The sequence below is a fragment of the Carcharhinus amblyrhynchos genome, chromosome 21 (assembly GCF_965287045.1).
Source record: "Carcharhinus amblyrhynchos chromosome 21, sCarAmb.v2.hapA, whole genome shotgun sequence".
Lineage (NCBI taxonomy): Eukaryota > Metazoa > Chordata > Chondrichthyes > Carcharhiniformes > Carcharhinidae > Carcharhinus > Carcharhinus amblyrhynchos.
This window is the reverse complement of record NC_137344.1, coordinates 18,455,859-18,479,521: the sequence shown is the minus strand read 5'-3', so window position 1 is coordinate 18,479,521 and position 23,663 is coordinate 18,455,859. Positions and strand designations below refer to the sequence as shown.

At 41.8% G+C, this 23,663-nt stretch overlaps 1 protein-coding gene across 3 annotated transcripts; it reads right to left on the bottom strand.

Moving 5' to 3' along the window:
* Positions 1–941: 941 nt before the first annotated feature.
* LOC145356670 (uncharacterized) lies at positions 942–15,697 on the bottom strand. 3 transcript variants are annotated; one of them, XM_080209537.1, is made up of 10 exons: positions 15,587–15,697; positions 14,996–15,125; positions 14,223–14,309; positions 13,006–13,071; positions 12,050–12,172; positions 10,192–10,315; positions 8,117–8,141; positions 7,293–7,449; positions 5,964–6,131; positions 942–3,640 (listed from the first exon to the last, which is right to left on the bottom strand). In XM_080209537.1, exons 3-10 carry the CDS (start codon positions 14,229–14,231, stop codon positions 2,915–2,917), a joined length of 1,398 nt encoding a protein of 465 aa, XP_080065663.1. In that variant the 5' UTR covers positions 14,232–14,309; positions 14,996–15,125; positions 15,587–15,697; the 3' UTR covers positions 942–2,914. The 3 variants fall into 3 exon arrangements, with proteins under 3 accessions (XP_080065663.1, XP_080065664.1, XP_080065665.1); XM_080209538.1 differs by lacking the exon at positions 15,587–15,697 and having other exon boundaries at positions 14,996–15,276; XM_080209539.1 differs by lacking the exons at positions 14,996–15,125; positions 15,587–15,697 and adding an exon at positions 14,841–14,943.
* Between the last annotated feature and the right edge of the window lie 7,966 nt (positions 15,698–23,663).

Genomic DNA, 23,663 nt, shown 5'->3' with positions numbered 1-23,663 from the left:
ATAGGCACTCATCAAATCCCATTGTTTACAGGGATAGACACCCATAACAGCCTGTGCATAACCTCCTCAGGCAGAGGCACCCATCACAGCCCCTGTGCATAGCCCCCTATGCATAAGCACCCATCATAGCCCACATGCAGGATCTATATTCACTCAGACCTCACCTCCTTAGCACTGCCTTGGCACAATTTGTGCCCAGTTGACTCTGCCAGTGTGTCAAGTGGGCACTGCCCGATAGACATTGCCCTGCCATGTCCCCAACCATCCAGGGACTTCAATGGCCTCTGATCCCCCCCACCACCTTGCCTCTATTGGTGGAAACCAGTGGTGATTCATATTGGTGTGGCATCTCGCTGGCGAGAGGAGATGAGGGAGGATGCATCCGGGAGTCGGGGGCGGTGGCGGGAAGCAGCCATGTCAACCTCCGTAATGAGATGGAAATCCTGGCAATCTGCTGCTATTAAGCTTTGCACCTTTTCTGAAGGCAAATGGTTTTTGACAGTAAAAAGGAGCCAGGAAGATCCGCAAATCAGTTTTTTGGCCTCTCGTGCAATTTTCCAAGCTTGCCGCATTGAGGCACAGGTGCAGTGAGCTGATAAGTTTGCGCCCGGTATGCCCTGCATTGACTTCTCAAAATAAACTTGTCGCTCAGTCTCTACCTTCTCCTGGGTGCGTAAAATTGGATTAAGAACCTTGATAGTGTTGGACATTTTGCAGGTCAATCCAAAACTCCCATGCATTTCATTTTTACTATCTTCTCATTGGCTTGTAGTTAGACAGGAGATAAGGGCATTTATCAGTACTACAGAGATTCAAGGGATATTTCCAGTGAACGTAAAGTCTTGTTGGATTCTCTGACTCTGTGAAAATCCTACTTGCTTTTAAAACTGCAAATTGTCCTGAATGAACAACTGAGCATCAAAAATGTGACAAAGAATAACTTCCAACACCAAATTAATTTATTTGAACTAATTACCTTGAAAAACACAAGATGCAGCAAAGGTGTACTTTTTTTTACTTTGGTTTAAGATCACACGAACCGTACTCTGGTAAATACAATCAATCAGTTTTCCTAAGGTGCCTATTGCACCAACACAAATGGGGAAGTGAATGTTCGAATTTTCTTGTCAGGAACAGAGCAGATTGTCACTTTGGAGCCTCCGGCCATTCTAGTTTTCACTCTCCATTAATTACAAAAACATTATAAAATTCAAGGTGAACTGACAACTCACTGTAGCAAATAAATAAATCCATACAGTTTAATATTATACAGTAAATTCCACAAAAATACACACAGTAGGAAAAATAGAAACGCGGGATAGCACCTGACTGAAATATGTAACTATTTAAAATCATTGTTGCAATGATTTAAAGTGTTTGGTTTAATTGGTGGCTTGACTGATCATTAGCTTGGCATACTTTCTCTCAAAATGCTGTCGTGGTACAAAATAGTTTGGAAGCCAGCTTTCACTCGGAAAAGAATGCTTCAGTTTAACTTGTTACATTTTGTTACAATCTGTATTATGATTATCCAAGTGAGGGAGTGGCAAGCCAGTCAACTCAATTATAGAAACATAAAAACATAGAAAATTGGAGAAGGCCATTCAGCCTTTTGAGTTTGTTCCTCCATTCATTATGATTGTGACTGATCATCAAATTCAATATCCTGATCCCCTCTTCCTCCCATATCCCTTGATCCCTTTAACCTCAAAAGCTGTATGTAATTTCTTCTTGAAATCACACAACATTTTGCCTTAACTACTTTCTGTGGTAGTGAATTCCACAGATTCAGCACTCCCTGGGTGAAGAAATTTCTCCTCATCTCAGTCCTAAAAGGTTTACCCTTATCCTCAACTATGGTCCCTAGTTCTGGATTCCCCCACCATTGGGAACATTCTTTCTGAATCTACCCTGTCTAAGCCTGTTAGAATTTTATAAGTTGCAATGAGATCCCCTCTCGCTCTTCTAAACTCCAATGAATATCATCCTAAGTTCACAAATGACTCTTCAGCCAGACACAAAACATTGGCTCTATTCTCTCTCCACTGGTGCTGTCAGATCCACTGAGTTTTTCCAGCATTTTCTGTTTTTGTATTAGTTAAACTGAGCTTGCACCTCTTAAAGAGGGGGCACATTTTGGCCAGAACTAGTTAAATAGATGTTGGCAGAAAGAGAAGTGGAAATGGAGCAATAGACCAGATAGCATGCTCCAACATTCTTTGATGCAGCATTGAAAGCCACTGGAGATGGACAGGTGTAGAGAAATCCTCCATCCACCCTGCAGCCAATGAAGTACTTTGGAAATGCATTCTGTGATAGGTTCAGCATGTGAAGTTGGCTAAAACCAGGTTTTCCGTTCATTATCTTTTCCATACTGCAACAGTTTGCTGGGATATTAAGAGGAATGGATATTTTTTATAGGATGCTGCAAACTGGGACCCATATACACAAGCTCTCTGACATAATTTACTGGGAAAAGAACAAAGAAACTCAGATACATTGCAATATGTTCCCTCCCTCACAGTCAAAAAAAATGCGATCTAATGGGCATTCATCATTTAGTTATCCAAGCAACCTCAAAATTTCAGGTCTTGAATATTTGTTTTAGGTTTATTTACAAAATTATTTAAACATTTTTAAAAAATCAATTAATTGACCCATAAAAAGTTTGCATTAAATATGTGTTATCAAATGTAGGGCTGAAACCAATGCAGGGATACTAGTACAGAAATTTATCCCAGATTAATATATATCTGAATTTTACCTTAAAATGTTTATCTTCGTTGCAGCGGCTCAGTACCACAGCAATAAGAGTACTCCAGCCACCTGAACATCTTTATTATTGTAATATTAATTTTTTGTCATAGCTTGTGAGCTGCACATTGAATATCAAGAATTGTAAAGCACTTGTACATTAAGCTGGATTCCGTGGTTCAGAAGGTCTGTAAAATAAAAGACTATTTCCCAATTGAAAGTTGAATAATTTTAAGTTATGTACAAGTCTTCCTTTTCTTTTGTGCTTAAGAGATTCCAAAGTGAATTGATCCTCTGGAGGAACAGTTAATCCCCTGAAAATGTCTCCATGGTCATTCAGAAGCCTGTTCAAAGAGTCAACCTCAGCACAGTTCCCATATGGCCAATGTTGGGCATTGCTTATTTGTTGTACATCAACTCCTATGTCTGGGAACAGGTTTAGGCATTTCCTACAAGGTGGGATGGGAGTATGTTGGTGATGTTTACCATTGATCATTCCTCTCTGTCTGTTAGGATTATCCCTCATTTGGTAAGCAATAGAATGTACCTCAGGGTGGAACAAAATAGCCTGTGGAACATGTTCTAAAGCCATACAAATTGCCAAGCTAATGACGTCATTCCACGTATGGTAGCACAATATGTCTATCATGATTTCTTTCTGATGCTTTCCAAAGCATGAAACTGAGGCACCAAAATAATTTTTAGTTTTTGTTCCTCTCATCACATCTTGGAAGAAAGAGCAGCTGATAACTGTTGATACAAAACAAAGGCTATTCCCGCACCTACTGGCATCTTGAGCATTTTGTTCCACGGACATTCTCCTATTTAGTATTGACAGAAAATCTAGCATTCTTTCAATTTCATCTGATTCCTTGTAGCCAACCACCTGAGAAAAGAAAAGAAAATTCTTAAGCTTGCAATATTCTTGAAATGGCCTCCATCCAGCACAACCATCTTCTTCAATTTGGGGTATGACTTACCAATGTGCCTACATTCTGTCTACCAGACTTCTGAGCAACCAGTTCCAGTGTAATGGCTGGTACGTAGGCCATACATCCTAATGATCGGCTGTTTGAACCAAACAATATGTACCTTCAACTGTTGGTACTTGGTATAGATTATACTCAACGTGCCTGCACTTGCACAATCCAAACAAAACATCCCCTTAATTTTCAGTGCCAGAGAGGTTGGTTGATAGTCACTCATACTTATCCCATAGCTAAGAGGATTCCTTCACTTGTAATAACTACCACAGTGTTAAAAAGGGTACTTACACTTGTACTGACTAAACTATGATGAGTTTAACAGGTAATTAACATGCAAGTACATCAAAATACAAGAGAAAGGAGAGGCTCGGTGAAGTGCCATTTCTGCTAAGCTAATGGCAGAGTAAAGTTGTATCATTTATTCATAGATAACAAGGAGCACGAGATGTTAACTTGACAATAAATTCTGACCAATTATGTTTCACATCAGCTCTGAGTAAAAAAAGCTCTGTAGCCCTAGTTTACATGCACATCTTTCAGTTTCAGTTCATGCACTTCTATTTGCCTTTGTGCATGGGAGATCTTGTCTTACAAATTTGATAGAGTTTTTTGAAGGAGTGACCAATAAGATATATGAGGGCAATGCAGTTGACATTGTCTGCATGGGCTTTAGCAAGGTCTTCAACAAAGTTGTCAGTAAGGTTAGATCACATGGGACCAAGGAAGGATTAGTAAATTGGATACAAAATTGTCTTGTCGTTGGGAGATGGAGGGGACCAAGAAAATAGATGAGGACAGTGCAGTAGATGTCTACATGGACTTCAGCAAAGTCTTCAACAGGGTACCGCATGGTAGACTTGTCAGTAAGGTTAGATCACATGGGACTGAGGAAGAACTAGTTAATTAGACACAATTGTCTTGTTGATAGGAGATGGAGGGTGGGTGCACAGGGTTGTTTTTCATATTAGAGGCCTGTGACTAGCAGTGTACTTCAGGGATTGGTGCTGGGCCCACTGTTGTTTGTCATTTATATAAATGATTTGGATGAAAATATAGGAGGCATTGATAGCAAGTTTGTGGATGAAACTAAAACTGGTGGTATAGTGGACAGAGATGGTGGAACTGAGCCACGTCAGATTAGCCATGATCTTATTGAATGGCGGGGCAGGCTCAAAGGGCTAGATGGCCTACTCCTGCTCCTATTTCTTACGTTCTTATCTAAGACTACAAGGAATTCTTGATCAACTGAGACATTGAGCTGAGGAATGGCAGATGGAGTTTAATTCAGATAAATACAAAGTGTTGCATTTTGGTAAGACAAACCAGGGCAGGACTTACTCAGTTAATAATAAGGTCCTGGGCAGTGTTGTCGAACAAGGTACATCGTTCCATGAAAATGGCGTCACAAGTAGACACAGTGGTGAAGAAGGTGTTTGGCACACTTATCTTCATCCTCAGAGCATTGAGTACAGGAGTTAGGACATTATATTACAACTGTTCAAGACAGTGGTAAGGCCACATTCGGAGTTCAGTGTACAATTCTGGTCACCCTGCTATAAGGAGGATGTTATTAAACTGATAAGGGCACAAGAGATTTACAAGGATGTTACCGGGACTGGAAGGTTTGAATTATAAAGAGAAGCTGGATAGGCTGGAGCTTTTTCCCCTGGAGCATAGGAGGATGAAGGATTACCTTAGATGTTTATAGAATCATAAGGGGCATAGATAAGGTAAATAGCCAAGGTTTTTTCCCCAGGGGCATCCAAAACTAGAGGGCATAGATGCAAGGTGAGAGGGGAAAGATTTAAAACCCAAGGGGCAACTTTGTCCACAGAGGGTGGTGCGTATATGAAATGAGCTGCCAGGGGAGATGACAGGGGAAGGTACAATTACAACATTTAAAAGGCATTTGGAAAGGTTTAGTGGGGTATGGGCCAAATACAGGCAAATCAGACTAGTTCACAGTTTCATTTTTTTCCTCTCTCAAATTAGTTTGTCACAAGAGCTATCTGTGATGTGAACCAAGGATCAATGCAATGTGAACAATAGTATGAGGCAAGTACATCACCCATTTACTATCTCAACCGGTGTAACAAAAATTTGCTGAGAATGTTTTGTAATATTTGATTAAAAGCAGCACAAAAGTATGAAATAACAGGAACAGTAAATTTTCACTCGCACCATGAGCCATTAAATGCACAGTCTGACGTCACTTCTACTCACTATTTCAAGTAGAATTGTGTAAGGTGGTCGAGTTGGAAGATGCGTCTTGTACTGTTCAAACACATCTGGAAGCTTGCGAAACCAAGATCCTATTGAGTCTTCCAATATGTCTTGTGGTTCAAAAGAAGGGTAATTGATATGACACAGAAACAGAACTGTATGCAGTATCTGCAAAATTAAGAAGGGTATATCTCAGTGAAATCAACAACTCCCTGGGTTTTGTTATAGGATCAGACGAACATGGAGCACAAATCTGTATTTTACTTCTGAAGAAGTTGGAAGGAATACTGGCGGGGGGGGGAACTCTGTTAGTTACAGCAACTGTAACAGTTCGTTACAGTTTCTGTTAGACATAATGGTTAGAACTGCTGCCTCACAGCGCCAGGAACCTGGGTTTGATTCCTGCCTTGGGTCACTGTCTGTGTGAAATTTACACGTTCTCTCTGTGTCTGTGTGAGTGTCCTTGGAGTGCTCCAGTTTCCCCCCTACATTTCAAAGATGTGCAGGTTAGGTGCATTGGCCACGATAAATTCTCCCACAGTGTACCCGAACAGGCACCGGGGTGTCGTAACTAGGGGATTTTCACAGTAACTTCATTGCAGTGTGAATGTAAGCCTATTTGTAACTAATAAATAAATTTTTCTTTAACTAAATTATTTAACTTTCATGAAGACTAAAAGTACAAGTGGGGCAGCATGGTGGCACAGTGGTTAGCACTGCTGCCTCACAGTGCCAGGGACCTGGGTGCGATTTTCAGCTTGTGTGTAATTTGCACATTCTCCCTGTGTTTGCATGGGTTTCCTTCAGGTGATCCGGTTTCCTCCCACAGTCCAAAGACGTGTGGGTTAGGTGGATTCACCAATTGCCCCTTAGTGTCAGGGAGACTAGCTAGGATAAATGTATGGAGTTATGGGGATAGGACCTGGTAGGATAGTGGTCAGTGCAGACTCAGTAGGCCGAATGGCCTCCTTCTGTACGGTAGGGATTCTAAGATACATCAACTCCATATTTCATAGAAATACTAAGTTAAATTTTCTTGAGATTTTTGTGCAAAATATATTAATTCTTAAGTTTGAATGATTTAAAATTGGAATTTTGTTCAACAAAATTACACCAAAATCAACACAAATATCCAAATAGAATTTACTGTTTTGGTTTAAATTCAAGAATGTGTTTAATGAGTAAACTACTCATTTAGAAAAATTGCAGGAAATAACTATCAAAATACTTTCCCCACGTTTAGTAATATGTCCGTCGTGCAATGCTAATAAATACTGGAGCTTTATCATTCAAAACTTTATTATTGTGATCATAAAATAAGAACAAAACCTCTTTAATGTACTGCTTTCCTCTGTCCCTAGACAGCTTCCTGTCTCCAACAGCCTGCCGAATGAAGCTCACAGCTACTTTTATGAACTGGCTTGCGCTTTGCAGAGAGATCTGTGTCTGTGTGAAGTTCTTCTTCATAAAATTGTTCTGCTCAATTCTGGTGAGAGAAAACACAGATCTCCATAGCATTCAATAGGAAAAAGTTGCATTGGTAAAACGGTTTTATTCAGGAATACACTGAATGCATTGCTTATTAGAAATTAACTATAGATTATCACTTTTTTGTCTTATAGAATCCTACTGTGCAGAAGGAGGCTATTCAGCCCAGTGAATCTGCACTGACAACAATCCCACCCAGGCCCTATCCCCACAGCCCAAGGTATTTACCCTGCTAATCCCTCTGACACTAACAGACAATTTGCATGGGTTTCCTCCGGGTGCTCTGGTTTCTTCCCACACTCCAAAGATGTGCAGGTTAGGTGGATTGGCCATGCTAAATTGCTCCTTAGTGCCAGGGGGACTAACAGAGTAAATGCATGGGGTTATGGGGAAAGGGCATGGTTGGGATGGTAGTCGGTACAGACCTGATGGGCTGAATGGCCTCCTTCTGTACCATATGATTCTAATTTGAAATATCATATCAGGTTTGGTGAGCCTGACCACTCCAAACAATAATTTTGCAAAGACATTTAAAACATTCATCACAGTTCTGCATCACAATATAAGTCTTTAAGATATAAAATTATTATAAATTGATTTTACAGTGAAAAATGGAAAATCTGAACTCAAATGGTCAAATTGATAGAAATAATGAACTATCTCACCTTCTCTCTTCAGCTAACACTGGAACTGGGAAGACAAAACAGATTGCATTAATATTCCATGAATTTGTGATTTCTACCAACCTATAATATGCATTCAAATTGACATACATTAAATTAAATTAGGGGAGGCAATGGCCAAGTGGTGTTATTGCTAGACTATTAATCCAGAAACTCAGCTTAAGTTCTGGGGACCACCTTTGAATCCTGCCACGGCTGATGGTGGAATTTGAATTCAATAAAGAAAATCTGGAATTAAGAATCTACTGATGACCATGGAACCATTGTCGATTGTCAGAAAAACCCATCTGGTTCACTAATGTCCTTTAGAGAAGGAAATCTGCAGTCCTTACCAGGTCTGGCCTACGTGTGACTCCAGAGCCACAGCAACGTGATTAACTCTCAACTGCCCTCTGGACAAGGGCAACTCAGGATGGGCAATTAATGCTGGCAAACCAGTGATGCCCATGTCCCACAAATGAATAATAAACCCAGATCTTATAGGTTTTACAGATTAAATATTAATCATTGATGTCCCTGTAGCATTAATACTATTATAAAACCTGACAGACGCCCAAACATTCTTTACAACTAAGAACAAAATTTGAACACAAGAATCATATTGTTGATATTCATCTTGTGATTTCTCTCCAGGCCAAGAAAATTTAAAAATGAACCTTCAATGGCGTTGCTAAGAAGTATCTCCAAGACTAACATTTGTCAAAATATTACTCTCCTTACTACCTTCAAAAGGAAAAAATTCTGATCTGTAACCATAGAACCCCTACAGTGTAGAAGGAGGCCATTTGGCCCATTAAGTTTACACTGACTCACTGACAGAGGATCCAACCCAAGTCCTTACCCACAACCTCTTACTGATCCCCCTAACCTTCACATCTTGGGACACTAAGGGGCAATTTATCATGGCCAATCCACTTAACCTACACATCTTTGGAGTGTGGGGGGAAAACGGGAGCACCCACGCAAACACGGGGAGAACGTGCTGACTCCGCACAGACAGTTACACAAGGCTGGAACTGAACCTGTGTCCCTGGCACTGTGAAGCATCAGTGCTAAGCTTTGTGTTGCACTGGCATTCAATATTAACCCCTGTGAAGAAGGACAGAGTAGACCGTGGAGCTATCTAGGACCACAGTCTGTGCAGGTCTGTGACTAGCCTGGGTAAATGGTACTAAGGAAAACTGACAGAAGTGACAGTGCCAGCATTTCCCATCCCAGCACAGTGATGGCATCATCCAAATGGTGTTGATTTCAGCTGATTCCTGGTCAGCTCGGTGATGAAGTTGGGCCTCTCCCATCACTATCCATAGTCCTAGGCTCTAATACGCATGTAAGTATGCTGTTACCACAGCAATCAGACTCCCTGAGTGATCTGTTACACACAAAGTCGACTGAGAACTAATAAGTTTGAAGTGGCAGGCATGTGATCATCTGGTTACAACCTAAATTATTCATACTATATGGGTCAACTTAGAAAGTAGAATTTTAGTTGCTTCTAAAATGTCTTGTGCAAAAGAATAGTATTTGAACTGTATTCTGACACCAACTTGCAATTATATGGAGCCTTTAAAAAGGAAAAGTGTATCAAGATGCTTCACAGAAACGTTTGGAAAAGGGATGCCAAGTTACGAGTGATTAGGAGGTGTATCCAAAAACCACAGGTTTTCAGCAGAGTCTTAAAAAGAGAAGGGGTGAAGGGGCTTTGGGAAGGAGACCAGAGTTAAGCAACAGAGATTTTGAGGGTGTGGGAGTGCAGAATGGGAAAAGGTTACACTTGCAGGGATGAGTAAGAGTATGGAGAGATTTAAAAACAAGGGTAGTATTACACTTGAGTGAGTGTAGGTCAGCAAGGACACAGACGATGGTGAAGAAGGCCTGTGAACCACAGGATACAAGCAACAGAGCTTTGACTGAAGTGGATTTTCAGGTTTTAAGTACGCCTGAGTATAAACTGGAGATTGATAGGAAAGTCTTCTCTCTGCTGACTACAGCGGAAAATGCTAACAGCCCATCATATTAAAGTACTGGTAGATAAATAGATACATAATTAGCAGTACCTTCACTTGCAGAACGGTAAAATCCATCGAAATTGCTGGTTTTCTCATGATACATGTGACAGTCTCTCTGCCCACAGTAATTATTTCTATTCTCTTGATTACATAAGAAGTACTTTCTCAGAACCTGTGAACATACATAGAATCATTTACTGTTCCTAGAAACAAATGCAATGACTGAATAAAAATACTGGCATCATGAGTTATCTGTTATTTTCATCCGTGTGTGTGCAGGTCCTAGTTAGTGCTGACAGCCACAAACTATCCTCTTCACAGGGGAGAAACAACAGATTTTTGACATCCTTCTTAGGCTACTTCCATTTAGGTTAGTATTTCATGTATTACTAGATGGTCAACCAGTGCTGCCCAACTACTGGCTCACTCACAAACAGAAGCAAAATGCATAGGCTCCGCACTCACGAGCTTAATGTTCCATTTTCATTAAATTAATTTTGATGATATACAATTGTTTTATTCATTCACAGGATATGTTTTGTTTTCAGTTTATTTATTGGTGTCACAAGTAGGCTTACGTTAACATTGCAATGAAGTTACTGTGAAAATCTCCTAGTTGCCACACTCCAGCACCTGTTTGGGTACACCGAGGTAGAATTCAGCACGGCCAATGCACCTAACCAACACGTCTTTCCAGACTGCGGGAGGAAACCCACGCAGCCACAGAGAGAACGTGCAGACAGTGGCTCAAACTGGGAATCAAACCTGTGTCCCTGGCAGTGCCACCAAACCACCTATTGGCAAGGCCAATATTTGTTGCCCATCCCTAGTTACCTTTAAGTAGTTTCACAACACCAAGTTAAAGTCCAACAGGTTTATTTGGAATCAGATGCTTTTGGAGAACTGCCCCTTCATCAGGCTACTCATGTGATGAAGGAGCAGTGCTCCATAAGCTCGTGATTCCAAATAAACCTGATTGACTTTAACCTGGCATTGAGAGACTTCTCTCTGTGCCCACCCAGTCCATCACCGGCATCCCTACATCTTAGTTACCTTTGCGAAGGTACTAGTGAGATTCCTGTTCAACTTTTACAGTCCAAATGGTCTAGATACACCCAAAGTGCTCCTAGGGAGGGAATTCCTGGTTTCTGATCCAGTGATGGTGAAAGTATGGCAACAATTAATCATACATAATTCTAAGAAATATAAGACTTCATCGGGTTTGCACTTCCTTCACTGTTCTTGCATACTGATGCTGCCATAATATTGGAGAGGATTCTCAAACAGTTTTGTGAAGAAAAGGAAAGAAGTAATAAAACAGTACAAGTGTCATCAGTGATGTGATGGCTAACATAGGCTGCCGCAGAATGATGCAGATTGAACGTTGGAATTCCTACAGTGCTATGTTCTTTTATGAGCCATTGTTGTTGGGTAAGTTGGTCAATTGAAAAATCAGCCACAGGTTCTTAACATTCACGAACCAGTGGCTGCTCAAAAAGCAACATTGATGAAGGTCTGCTAACTGGTTGCCTGCCAACTTGTTGGTTGTAGTTAAATATGTGGCATTGGAAGATGGCCTTTGCATAGGGAGCAACGCAACAAGAAAAGGTTGTTACATGGCACCTTTTAACACAGTGAATGTCCCAAGACACTTTACAGGAGCATTATCGCAAAGCGTTTTTGCCCCACCACACAAGGAGCTATTAGGGCAAATAACCAAAAACGTGGTCAAAGTTTAAAGGAGCTTCTTAAAAGAGGAAAGAGAAGTGGAGAGGGATAGGAATTGCAGAGCTTCGGTCTTGACAGCTGAAAACTCCAATGATGAAAAGGTTAAAATAGAGGCTCATCTTTCAAAAAGAACGCAGGTTTGAACTATCTACAGATTAACAATAAAATCATGCTGTACCTCTCGATTTAAATGTTTTTGGGGGCAGTCGTGGTTTGTGCATCCATTTTGCTCATGCCACACCAGACAGACATCTCTTGATGACTTGCAGCTCTCTCTATGTAAGAACGGACAATTTTGCCCCTGTTAAATATGAAGTTTAAGATTAAACACTGAAACATTAAAATATTACTTTCAGCTGGAAAATCCATTGCTTGTTTACCCTGCTTAATAGGAAGTCATATGAAGTACATTCAATTAAAACATTTTAAATCACATATTTCTTATTCCGTTTTTAAATCGAGCAGGCTATTTTCATCAAATACACAACTGTACAAAGTGTGCATATTATTCAATATTAAAACAGAATTTAATGTACAGAATATTAATTAACAGCACACAAATTAACTATATTCAAGGTAGTAAATGGTTGAGTAGCTTCAATCAGTGAGCTATAAAATACTACAATTTTTTAAAGCGATGAACATTTAGGATTAGGAATACCTTCTGAGATAGGGTGATGGATACAAATTCAATTATCACCTTCAAAAGGAACTGGATATATACTTAACTGGGTTTATTCAAGATACAAAGAGAGTTAATGTGTCGGGTGCAGTGGTTATGGAACCACGGAATAGCACAGCAGAGAAGGAGGCTCTTAGAAGTCTGGAGTACTCCAAATCCATATTATGTGGCTGACTATTCTTGCCCTCTCGCGTAATCCAGTCAAATCTTACAATCATTATAAAGATTACTGATATCACTGTGTGAATAGCATCACTGCAAGTCCTGTAGCAGTACACATCACTCTTTCCACGGTATAGGAATCAACAACAACAACAAAAAAAAGCTCTTATCTGCATTTCCCATACCACGAAAACAAATTTTAAAAATCAAAGATATGCTCAGTGAAAGTTTCAATGCACAAAATAAATGTTCTGGTAATTCATATCAACAAAGAGCTGAATAAAACTTACTTCCTCACAGTGAGTCTGGTATTGAAAGAAAAAACAGTCAATGTGTTCTGGCTGGTAATCATTGCCCTGTAGTAAAAATGGTACATAATCAATGAGAAAAATATCAATGGTACGTCAGCCCATAGAGCTCACTACTCATTTAAACCTCTCATGGATTTCACTACAGGTGAAATCCCATTGGTACCCCAGTCCAACACTGGCATCGCTACATCATGATGTGACAGTCACCCAGATTTAGTGCTCTAATACTCGCTAACAATGTAATCATTGTTAACCCATGCCGGCAAAAACTAATGGGGTCTTCTAGGAAGCCTGGAATTCCTCAGTCCCTTCTCCAAATGGAATGTAAAATGGAATTTTGCTGCAATGATACAAATTCCTAGTCCAGCGATATCTGGCACACCGCTTACAGTTTTGGGCATTGTACCTTGGAAAGAGTATGCTACATTGGAAAGGACACACCATGGAATCACCAGAATGCTGCCAGGGTCCCAGACCATTTTCTTTGAGAAGTGGGCTGACTGTCTGGTCAGACTGCCTAAAAGTGCTCAGGGAATGGTTTGGAAGGACTTGTGTCCCTTAGAGACTGGAGGGAGCGAGGAGGTATAACAAACCAAAAGCTGGGTATGTGGGAACAACACTCCCTCACCACTGCAGGTAAGAACCTGGTAATCAGGCATGAGGCATCCTCGGTATTGTTGTACATGAGCATTGAAGCTCCCTTGGTGGCTGGGTGCAGGGCTGTGCACTGCCCCTTGGGCAGTGCCAGACTGGCACACTAGCACTGCCCACCAGGTACTAGGCAGTGCCAAGGAGGTGGCAGATCCTGTGGGCATGGAACCATTGCCCAATATGGGAAAAGGAAGTTAGAAAAAACATATCTGAAAACAAAGATTATTTTAAAAGAATTACTTAGGCCACAGATAGAACATATGCATGGGAAGGGGGCTGACTCATTAGCAACAGGACTAGACCACTTGGCCCCCTTACAGCTGTTCTGTAAGTCAGTAAGTTCAGGGCTAATCTCATAACCTCAATTGCACATTCTACCCTCGATAATCTTTCCTATGCTTGCTTATCAAGGAAGATTACCTTTTATTACATATACCGAGTGTTCACTCTGCTACTATATTACAAATTCATAGAACTTGGTTTTGTTTATTCATTAATTTATAAAACAAAATATTTCTTCATGATGAGCACGCCAGGAAGCTTACCTCAGACATTTTGTTTCAAACGGGTGTTCTCTTTAAACTTTAATGAATCTCGAGATCATCAATGTTTCAAATCACTGCAAAAATCATCTGTCAATATAAACAAAACATCAAAGTTACTGGCCAGATGCGAGAAGCAATGAGTTCACTAAGGGTGGCACGTTGGCACAATGGCTAGCAGTGCTGCCTCGCAGCACCAGAGGACCCGGGTTCAATCCTAGTCTTAGATCACTGTCTGTGTGTAGAGTTTGCACATTGCCCCCATGTCTGCGTGGGTTTCCTCCAGGTGCTCCGGTTGCCTCCCACAGTCCAAAGATGCGCGGGTTAGGTTGATTGGTCATGCTAAATTGACCCTAGTATCAGGGGGACTGGCTAGGGTAAACATGTGGGGTTATGAGGATATAGGGCCTGGGTACGATTGTGGTCGGTGTAGGCTCGATGGGCCTCCCTCTGCACTGTAGGGATTCTACGATTAAAGATTCGCACAAGAACAGCTGATATTGTTATTTCATGAAGTTAACATTATAATTTCAACAAGAAAGCCGGGTTACTCCAGAATAAACCAAACTGTGAATAACTCTCCGTTCGAGATTTGCCACGTGCAATTTAACATAAACTCACAAGGCGGTAAAGAACAGGTATGGAGACAACTTCTATTGGAGATAGACACTGAAACGCCAGACCATCCCGAGAATGGGACGAAAGATTAACTTATTCCCGCTCTAGGTTAAGCTTCCAATGTTCGGCAGAAGGAAGTAACCAGGATCAAAACCAACCTGCATTGTGAACACTTTTTCCGGAGAATAAACTATAATAATGAATCCTCCTTCCTCATTTTCAATCGCAAAGCAGGGCGTCAGAATCAGGAAAACGAAACTCATCGAAGTCCCACCCTCTGTGGCGACACTGATCAAATAGTGTAAAGGGCGGGGAAAGACAATTTAGGTAAAACGCGGCGAATTGCACTGGTTCAAAGTGCAATATAATCCCGTTTAAGTAATCAAGAAATTAAGGTGCATTTTTTTAAAGAAAGACGCCCTTCATCCTTCGTGCATTATTTCAGTTGTGCGAGTAGTGAATCTTAGAAATTGGACATCAAATCGGGCCACGCAGACTGGAGCAGCTAGATGTGGCTTGCGAATCAATTTACTCACTTCAACAGTGAGAGTGTTTTCCACCTACAATCCTTAAGGAGTGGACCACCAGCCAGAGGAAGGCGGGAGGGTAAATCTGAGAAATACACAAACACTCGGGTAGTAATAGTGAACTACGCAAACATCAACTAAAGAGTGTGCAAGTCACAAAGGGAGTTCAAATCTTACAATCTATTCAAGACAACCTTTTTGCCTGTAACGTACCAAGTCCACCAAGGGTGAGGTGAAGGGTCCGGTCACGACTTGCGCAACACGTTAATGGTAGGGTCTTACCAAGTCTTGTACAGTTGTAACAAATACCCCAACCACCGCCCTCCCCTTCTGGTACGCAATGCTTTGCCCAATGAAGGCAAATGTGTCAAACGCCTCCTTTGCCACCCTACCTGTGGTGCCACTTTCAAGGAACCACGTACCTGCACCACTAGCTCTCTCTGCTGGCCAATACTCCCCAGGGCCCTACTATTAACTGTGCAAGTCCTGCCCTGGTTTGTCTTACCAAAAGAGCACGCAAACAACTCCTCTGTGCCAACTAGGTTTCCTAAACTGAACTACTCCCATTTCGCCTGCATTTGGCCCATATCCCTCTAAACCTTTCCCATCCATGTATCTATCCAAATGTTTTCTAAATGTTGTAATTGTACCCACCTCTAAAACCTCCTCTGGCAGTTCATTCAATATGCACACCACCCTCTGTGTGCAAAAGTTGCACCTCACATCCCTTTTAAATCTCTCATCTTAAACCTATGTTTTCTAGTTTTGAACTCCTCTATCCTGGGGAAAAGACCTTGGCTATTCACCTTATCTATGCCCCTCATGATTTTATAAACGTCTATAAGGTCACACCTTCATCCTCCTACGCTCCAGGGAAAGAAGTCCCAGCCTATCCAGCTTCTCCTTATAAATCAAACCTGGGCCTTGACACCTCCCTCTGCGACTGGATCTTGAACTTCCTAACTCACAGACCACATCAGTCAAGGTTGACAACAACACCTCCTCCACAATCATTCTCAATACTGGTGCCTCAGAAGGCTGTGTTCTCAGTCCCCTACTATACTTCTTATACACTTACGACTGTGCGACCAAATTCTCCTCCAATTCGATTTTCAAGTTTGCTGACAACATCACTGTAGTGGGTTGGATCTCAAACAATGACAAGACAGAGTACAGGAATGAGATAGAGAATCTGGTGAACTGATGTGGCGACAATAATCTCTCCCTCAATGTCAACAAAATGAAGGAGATTCTCATCGACTTCAGGAAGCACAGTGGAGAACATGCTGCCATCTACATCAATGGGGTTGAAGTAGAAAGGGTCGACAACTTCAAGTTTTTAGGTGTCCAGATCACCAACAACCTGTCCTGGTCCCCCCATGCTGATACTATAGTTAAGAAAGCCCACCAACGCCTCTACTTTCTCAGAAGACTAAGGAAATTTGGCATGTTAGCTACAACTCTCGCCAACTTTTACAGATGCACTATAAAAAGCATTCTTTCTTGTTGTATTACAGCTTGGTATGGCTCCTGCTGTGCCCAAGATTGCGAGGAACTACAAAAGGTTGTGAATGTAGCCCGATCCATCACGCAAACCAGCCTCCCATCCATTGATTCTGTCTACACTTCCTGCTGCCTCGGCAAAGCAGCCAGCACAATTAAGGATCTCATGCACCCTGGACATTCTCTCTTCCACCTTCTTCCTTCGGAAAAAAGATACAAAAGTCTGAGGTCACATACCAACCGACTCAAGAACTACTTCTTCCCTGCTGCTGTCAGGCTTTTGAATTGGCTTACCTTGGATTAAGTTGATCTTTCTCTACACCCTAGCTATGACTGTAACACTACATTCTGCACTCTCTCGTTTTCTTCTGTATGAACGGTATATTTTGTCTGTCTAGCGTGCAAGAAACAATACCTTTCACTGTATGTTAATACATGTGACAATAATAAATCAAATCAAATCAAAATTCCAGTGGTGGTAACATCCTTGTAAATCTTTTGTGCCCTTTCCAGTTTAATAACATCCTTCGTATAGCAGGGCAATCAGAATTGTACCAAGTACTCCAAATGTGGCCTTACCAATGTCTTGTACAGTTGTAACAAACACCCCAATCCCCGTACTCAATGCTTTGACCAATGAAGGCAAATGTGCCAAAAGCCTTCTTCACCATCCTACCTGTGGTGCCACTTTCAAGGAACTATGTACCTGCACCCTAGGTCTCTCTATTCAACAACACTCTCCAGGGCCCTACCATTAACTGTGCAAGTGCTGCCCTGGTTTGTCTTACCAAAATGCAACACCTTGCATTTATCAAAATTAAACTATATCTGCCATTCCTCGGCCTACTGTAGTCTTAGATAACCTTCTACACTGTCCATTAACCACCAAGTGTGGTTTAATCCACAAACTTATTAACCATGCCTCCTACCTTCTCATCCAAATTGTTTATATAAATGACAAACAACAGTGAACTCAGCTCCTGGACCTAGATGTGGAACAATTAAAGCAAAGGAGAAAGACAAACAAGTTCTCAGTTGGAGAAAAGCTAATTTTGCTAAGCTGAAATGTGATTGAGCTAAAGTAGACTGGAAACAGCTCCATACAGGTTAATTGTTGCCTGATCATAGAAGGCAATCAAGGAAGAGATAGTGAGGAATCGGAGCAAGTAGGTTCCCTTAAAGGAAAAGGACGGGTTGACAGGATCTCTTCTGGAGCAGGTGGGACCTGTACAGGAAGGAAGGGTTGCATCTAAACTGGAAGAGCATACATATTCTGGCTGGGTGGTTTGCTAATGTTATACAGGAGGATTTAAACTACTTTGGCGGGAGGTGAGAACCAAGGCAAAGGTGAATTAACTGAAAGGGAACTAGAGAGTCAGGCCAGTATTGGCCTTGGAGGAAGTGCAGTGAAGGTTCATTAGGCTGATACCGGAGATGAGGGGGTTAGCCTATGAAGAGAGACTGAATAGACTGGGTCTGTACTCGTTAGAGTTTAGAAGGCTGAGGGGGTATCATAGCGACGTATAAGATAATGAAGGGGATAGATCGGGTAAAGGTAGAGAGATTCTTCCTGCTTAGAAAGGATAGCAGGACTAGAGGGCACAGCCTCAAGATAAGGGGGGGGTGGTCAGTTTAGATCAGAGTTGAGGAGGAACTTCTTCACTCAAAGGGTGGTGAATCTCTGGGATTCTCTGCCCGTTGAAGTGCTGGAGGCTACCTCGCTGAATATATTTAAGTCACGGGTAGATAGGTTTCTGATAGACAGGGGAATTAAGGGTTATGGGGAGAAAGCGGAAAAGTGGAACTGATCCACTTCAGATCAGCCATTATCTTATTGAATGGCGGGGCAGGCTCGAAGGGCTAGATGGCCTACTCCTGCTCCTATTTCTTAAGTTCTTATGTTCTTATGACTCAGTGAAAGAGCAGGCAGCGTGTGGTTGCTAATCAAAGGTGGTCTGATGGACCAAAGTGCACATGTTTCAATGCCAGAAGAATAACAGGCAAGGCAGATGAACTTAGAGCTTGGATTAGTACTTGGAATTATGATGTTGTTGCAATTACAAAGATTTAGTTAAGGAAAGGACAGGATTGGCAGCTTAACCTTCCAGGATACAGATGTTTCAGGTGGGTTAGAGGGGGATGTAAAAGGGGTGGGGAAGTTGCCCTATTGGTTAAGGAGAATATCAAAACTATACTGCAGGAGGACATCTCAGGGCTCATACAGCAAGGCAATATAGGTAGAGCTAAGGTATAGGAAGGTTATAGTCACAATGTTGGGGGTTTACTATAGGTCGCCCAACAGCCAGCAGGAAATAGAGGAACAGACACGTAGGCAGATTTTGGCAAGGTGTAACAGTAACAGAGTTATTGTGATGGGAGATTTTAACTTCCTCTATATTGACTGGGACTTACTTGGTGCTCGGGGCGTGGATGGGGCAGAGTTTGTAAGGAGCATTCAGGAGGGCTTCTTGAAGCATGCAAAGTAGTTTAAATGCTCCCATGTGACACTAGCAAACCATTAGTGTGGTTCGAGGAAGTGACAAAGATAATTGATGAGGGTAGTGCAGTGGATGTTATCTACATGGAATATGCAAATAGTCCAACTAGGGAAGGGGCCATACTGGATCTGCTAATGGGGAAATGAGCCCGGCCATGTGGTCAATGTTTCAGTAGGGGAGCAGTTTGGGAACAGTGACTGCAATTCAGTAAGCTTTAAGGTACTGATGGATAAAGCTAAGTCCTCAAGTGAAGATGCTAAATTAGGAGGAGGCAAATTTCAACAATATTAGGCAAGAACTGAAGAATATAGATTGGGGACAAATGTTTGAGGCAAATCAACATCTGGCATGTGGGAGGCTTTTAAGGCTTACGTTCCTGTAAGGATGAAGGATAAGTATGGCAAGTTTTGGCAACCTTGGATAATGAGAGATATTGTGAGCCTAGTCAAAGAGAGAAAGGAAGCATTTGTCAAGGCTAGAGGCTGGGAACACACAAAGCAAGTATGGAATACAAGGAAAGTAGAAAGAAACTAACGGAAGGAACAAGGAGGGTTAAAAAAGGTCATGGAAAGTCATTGGCCAGCAGGATTACGGAAAATCCCAATGTTTTTTAGACATATATAAAGAGCAGAAGGATAACCAGGGAGAGGGTTGGCCCACTCAAGGTCAGGGAATCTATGCGTGGAGTAAGAGGAAATGGGCAAGGTATTAAATGAGTACTTTGTGTCAGCGTTCACCAAAGAAAAGGACTTGGTGGATGATGAGTCAGGGAAAGGGTGTGTAGGTAGTTTGAGTCATATTGAAATCAGAATGGAGGAGGTATTGGGGATCTTGAGAAACATTAAGGTAGACAAGTCCCCAGGGCCTGATGTGATATACTCCAAAATACTGAGAGGAAGGTAGGAAATTGCTGGGGCCTTGAGAGTAATCTTTGTATCCTCACTGGCTACAGGGGAGGTCCCAGAGGATCGGAAAATAGCCAATATTGTCCTTTTGTTTAAGAAGGGGAACAAGGATAATCCAAGTAATTACAGGCCAGTGAGCCTTATAACAGTGGTAGGGAAATTATTGGAGAGGATTCTTCGAGACAGGATTTACTCTCACTTGGAAAGAAATGGATGTATTAGCGAGAGGCAACGTCGTATTGTGAAAGGGAGGTCATGTCTCGCTAACTTGATTGTTTCGAGGAAGTGACAAAGATGGTTGCTGAGGGTAGCGCAGTGGATGTTATCTACATGGACTTCAGTAAGGCCTTTGTCCCTCATAGCAGACTGGTACAGAAGGAGAAGTCACATGGGATCAGAGGTGAGCTGGCAAGGTGGACACAGAACTGACTTGATCATAGAAGACAGAGGGTAGCAATGGAAAGGTGTGCTTCTGAATGGAGGGCTGTGACAAGTGGCATTCTTCAGGGATCAGTGCTGGGACCTTTGCGTTTTGTAATATAATATAAATTATTTGGAGGAAAATATGATTGGTTTGATTAGTAAGTTTGCGGTCAACACAAAGTTGGTGGATTTGCGGATAGTGATGAGGACCATCAGAAGATACAGCGGAATATAGATCCTTTGGAGACTTGGCAGATGGAGTTTAATCCAGATAAATGTGAGGTAATGCATTTTGGAAGGTCTAATAAATATAAGAAATATACAGTAAATGGCAGAACCCTTATGCGTATTGATAGACAGAAGGATCTGGGTTTACAGGTACGCAGGTCTCTGAAAGTGGCAACACAGGTGGAGAAGGTCATCAGGAAGGCATACGCATGCTTGCCTACATCAGCTGGGCCATTGAGTAAAAACTGGCAAGTCATGTTGCAGCTTTGTAGAACCTTAGTTAGGTTGCATTTAAAATATAATGTTCAATTCTGGTCACTACACCACCAGAAGGATGTGGAGGCTTTGGAGAGGGCACAGAAAAGATTTATCAGGATGTTGTTTAGTATGGAGGCATTAGTTATGAGGAGAGGTTGGAGAAACTTGGTTTATTCTCAGGAACAACAGAGGTTGAGGGATGACCTCATAGACGTCTACAAGATTATGAGGGGCATGGACAGAGTGGATAGTCAAAAGCTTTTTCCCAGAGTGGAAGAGTCAATTTCCAGGGGGCATGGGTTTGAGGTGTGAGAGACAAGGTTTAAAGGAGACGTACAAGGCAGGTTTTTTATTCAGAGGGTAACGCACTGCCGGAGGAGGTAGTGGAAGCGGATACGATAGTGACTTTTAGGGACGTATGGACAAATACATGAATAGGATGGGAATGGACGGATATGGTACCCAGAACAGTAGTTCAGACGGGCAGCATGGCCAGTGCAGGCTTGGAGGGTTGAAGAGCCTGTTCCTCTACTGTAATTTTCTTTGTTCTTTGACATATCCAGAGGCCTCCAGATGACAGAGGCTTAAGGGAGGAAATAAAGAAAGAAAGTTTGTGATAGTTTCTGAGGGCACTGAAAAAGTTAAAGTTTAATGTTTACTTATTAGTCACAAGCAAGACTTACATTAACACTGGGGGCAGGGGAAGGATGCCTTTGAAGCTTTGAGTTTAAGAAAAATCTCTGCAGCAACATATGCAGGTTAGGTTGAGTTGCTGTGCTAAATTGACCCTTAGTGTCAGGGGATTAGCAGGGTAAATATGTGGGATTACAGGGATAGGGCCAACTTGGGATTGTTGTCAGTGTAGGCTCCTTCTGCAATGTAGGGATTTTATGATTTAAAGTTTATTTATTAGTCACAAGTAAGGCTTAGATTAACACTGCAGTGAAGTTACTGCGAAAGTCCCCCAGTCACCACAGTCCTGCATCTGTTTGGGCCAATGCACCTAACCAGCATGTCTTTCAGATTGTGGAAGGAAACTGGAGCACCTGAAGGAAACCCACGCAAACACAGTGAGAATGTGCAAACTCCACAGTCAGTGACCCAACTCGGAAATTGAACCAGGGTCTCTGCACTGAGGCAGCAGTGCTAACCACTGTACTGTGCCGAAGAAAACCTATACGAATAATAAAGAGCGTAGGGATGAGATTGAACAGGAAATTGCGAAGGCAAAGAGAGTACGTGAAAATATTGACAAGTAAAATCAGGGAAAATAGTCCCTGGCATTGAGGCAGCACTGCTAACCACTGTGCCACTCTGCTACAGGTCTCGAATAAAGGTACCTGACTAGCTGTCCTCCAGTCATCTGGCACTTCACCTGTGACCGGCGAAGATTTAAAGATCGTCATCAGGGCCCTTGCAATCTCCAGCTTGCCGCCCATAGCAGGCTGGGATACTTATTTACCAATTATATTTTGTGGCTCCTTCATTGCCCTCCTCATTTCTTTTCTAAACACTTGAACTTTTTCACTTTTAAAAAGATTGCCATTTTCCAAATTTAGACTTACTTGCAAGTAGCTACTTCCAGTCTACATTTGCCAGATCCAGCTTGATGGTATTGAAAACAGCGTTCTCCCAGTGCAGATAATTGATTTTTGGGCTATCCTTATCCCTTTTCATAACTTTGAATTACTATCCACAAAATTCTCATCCACTGACACTTTGCCACTTGCCCAGCTTCATGCTCTAATACCACCCCCACCCCCCCCAGTAGGGTTATGTACTAGCACAGAAAACTCTGCTGAAACTTTAAAAATTGCAACCCATCTATCTTTTCGTACTAATGTAATTCCAGTTAATATTGGTAAAGTTGAAATCCGGTATATTATAATCCTGTTCCTCACATACCTCTGATGTGCCTACACGTCTGCTTTTCTATCTCCCGTTGACAGTTGGGAGACTTGTAATATACTCCCAGCAAACGATTGCCTTTTTATTTCTAAGCTTTGATCATATGGCCATATTTGGAAACTCTAAAACATCCTTCCTCTATATTGTAGTGATGGTCTATCCATTCCCCCTCCTCTAGAGTTGCCAGTCCTTCTTTCAATCATGTCTTAGGGATTGCAACACTATCACAGTTCTATATGCTGACCAATGTTATATTCATGTGCCTTGTTTTATAGGGGGCTATGGGGAAATAACACAGAAAAGGAGTAAGGGTAGCATAGAGCAGCCATCTGGCACTTAATGGCAGGCAGGATTTAAGGGCCAGGTGGCCCACTCTTGCTTCTACTTCTCCTTCTCGTGTTGTGTTCTTGTAACAGCCCACTTCCAAAATAGACCACTTCCAATTCTTCCAAGTGCCTTTTGGCTACTGGACTGATCTAGTTTTCCTTCTATATTTGACAGATCACTCACATTCTCTGCCAGATTAGTTTAAAACCTCCGACAACATAAGCAAACTTCCCAACAAGCATGTTGGAC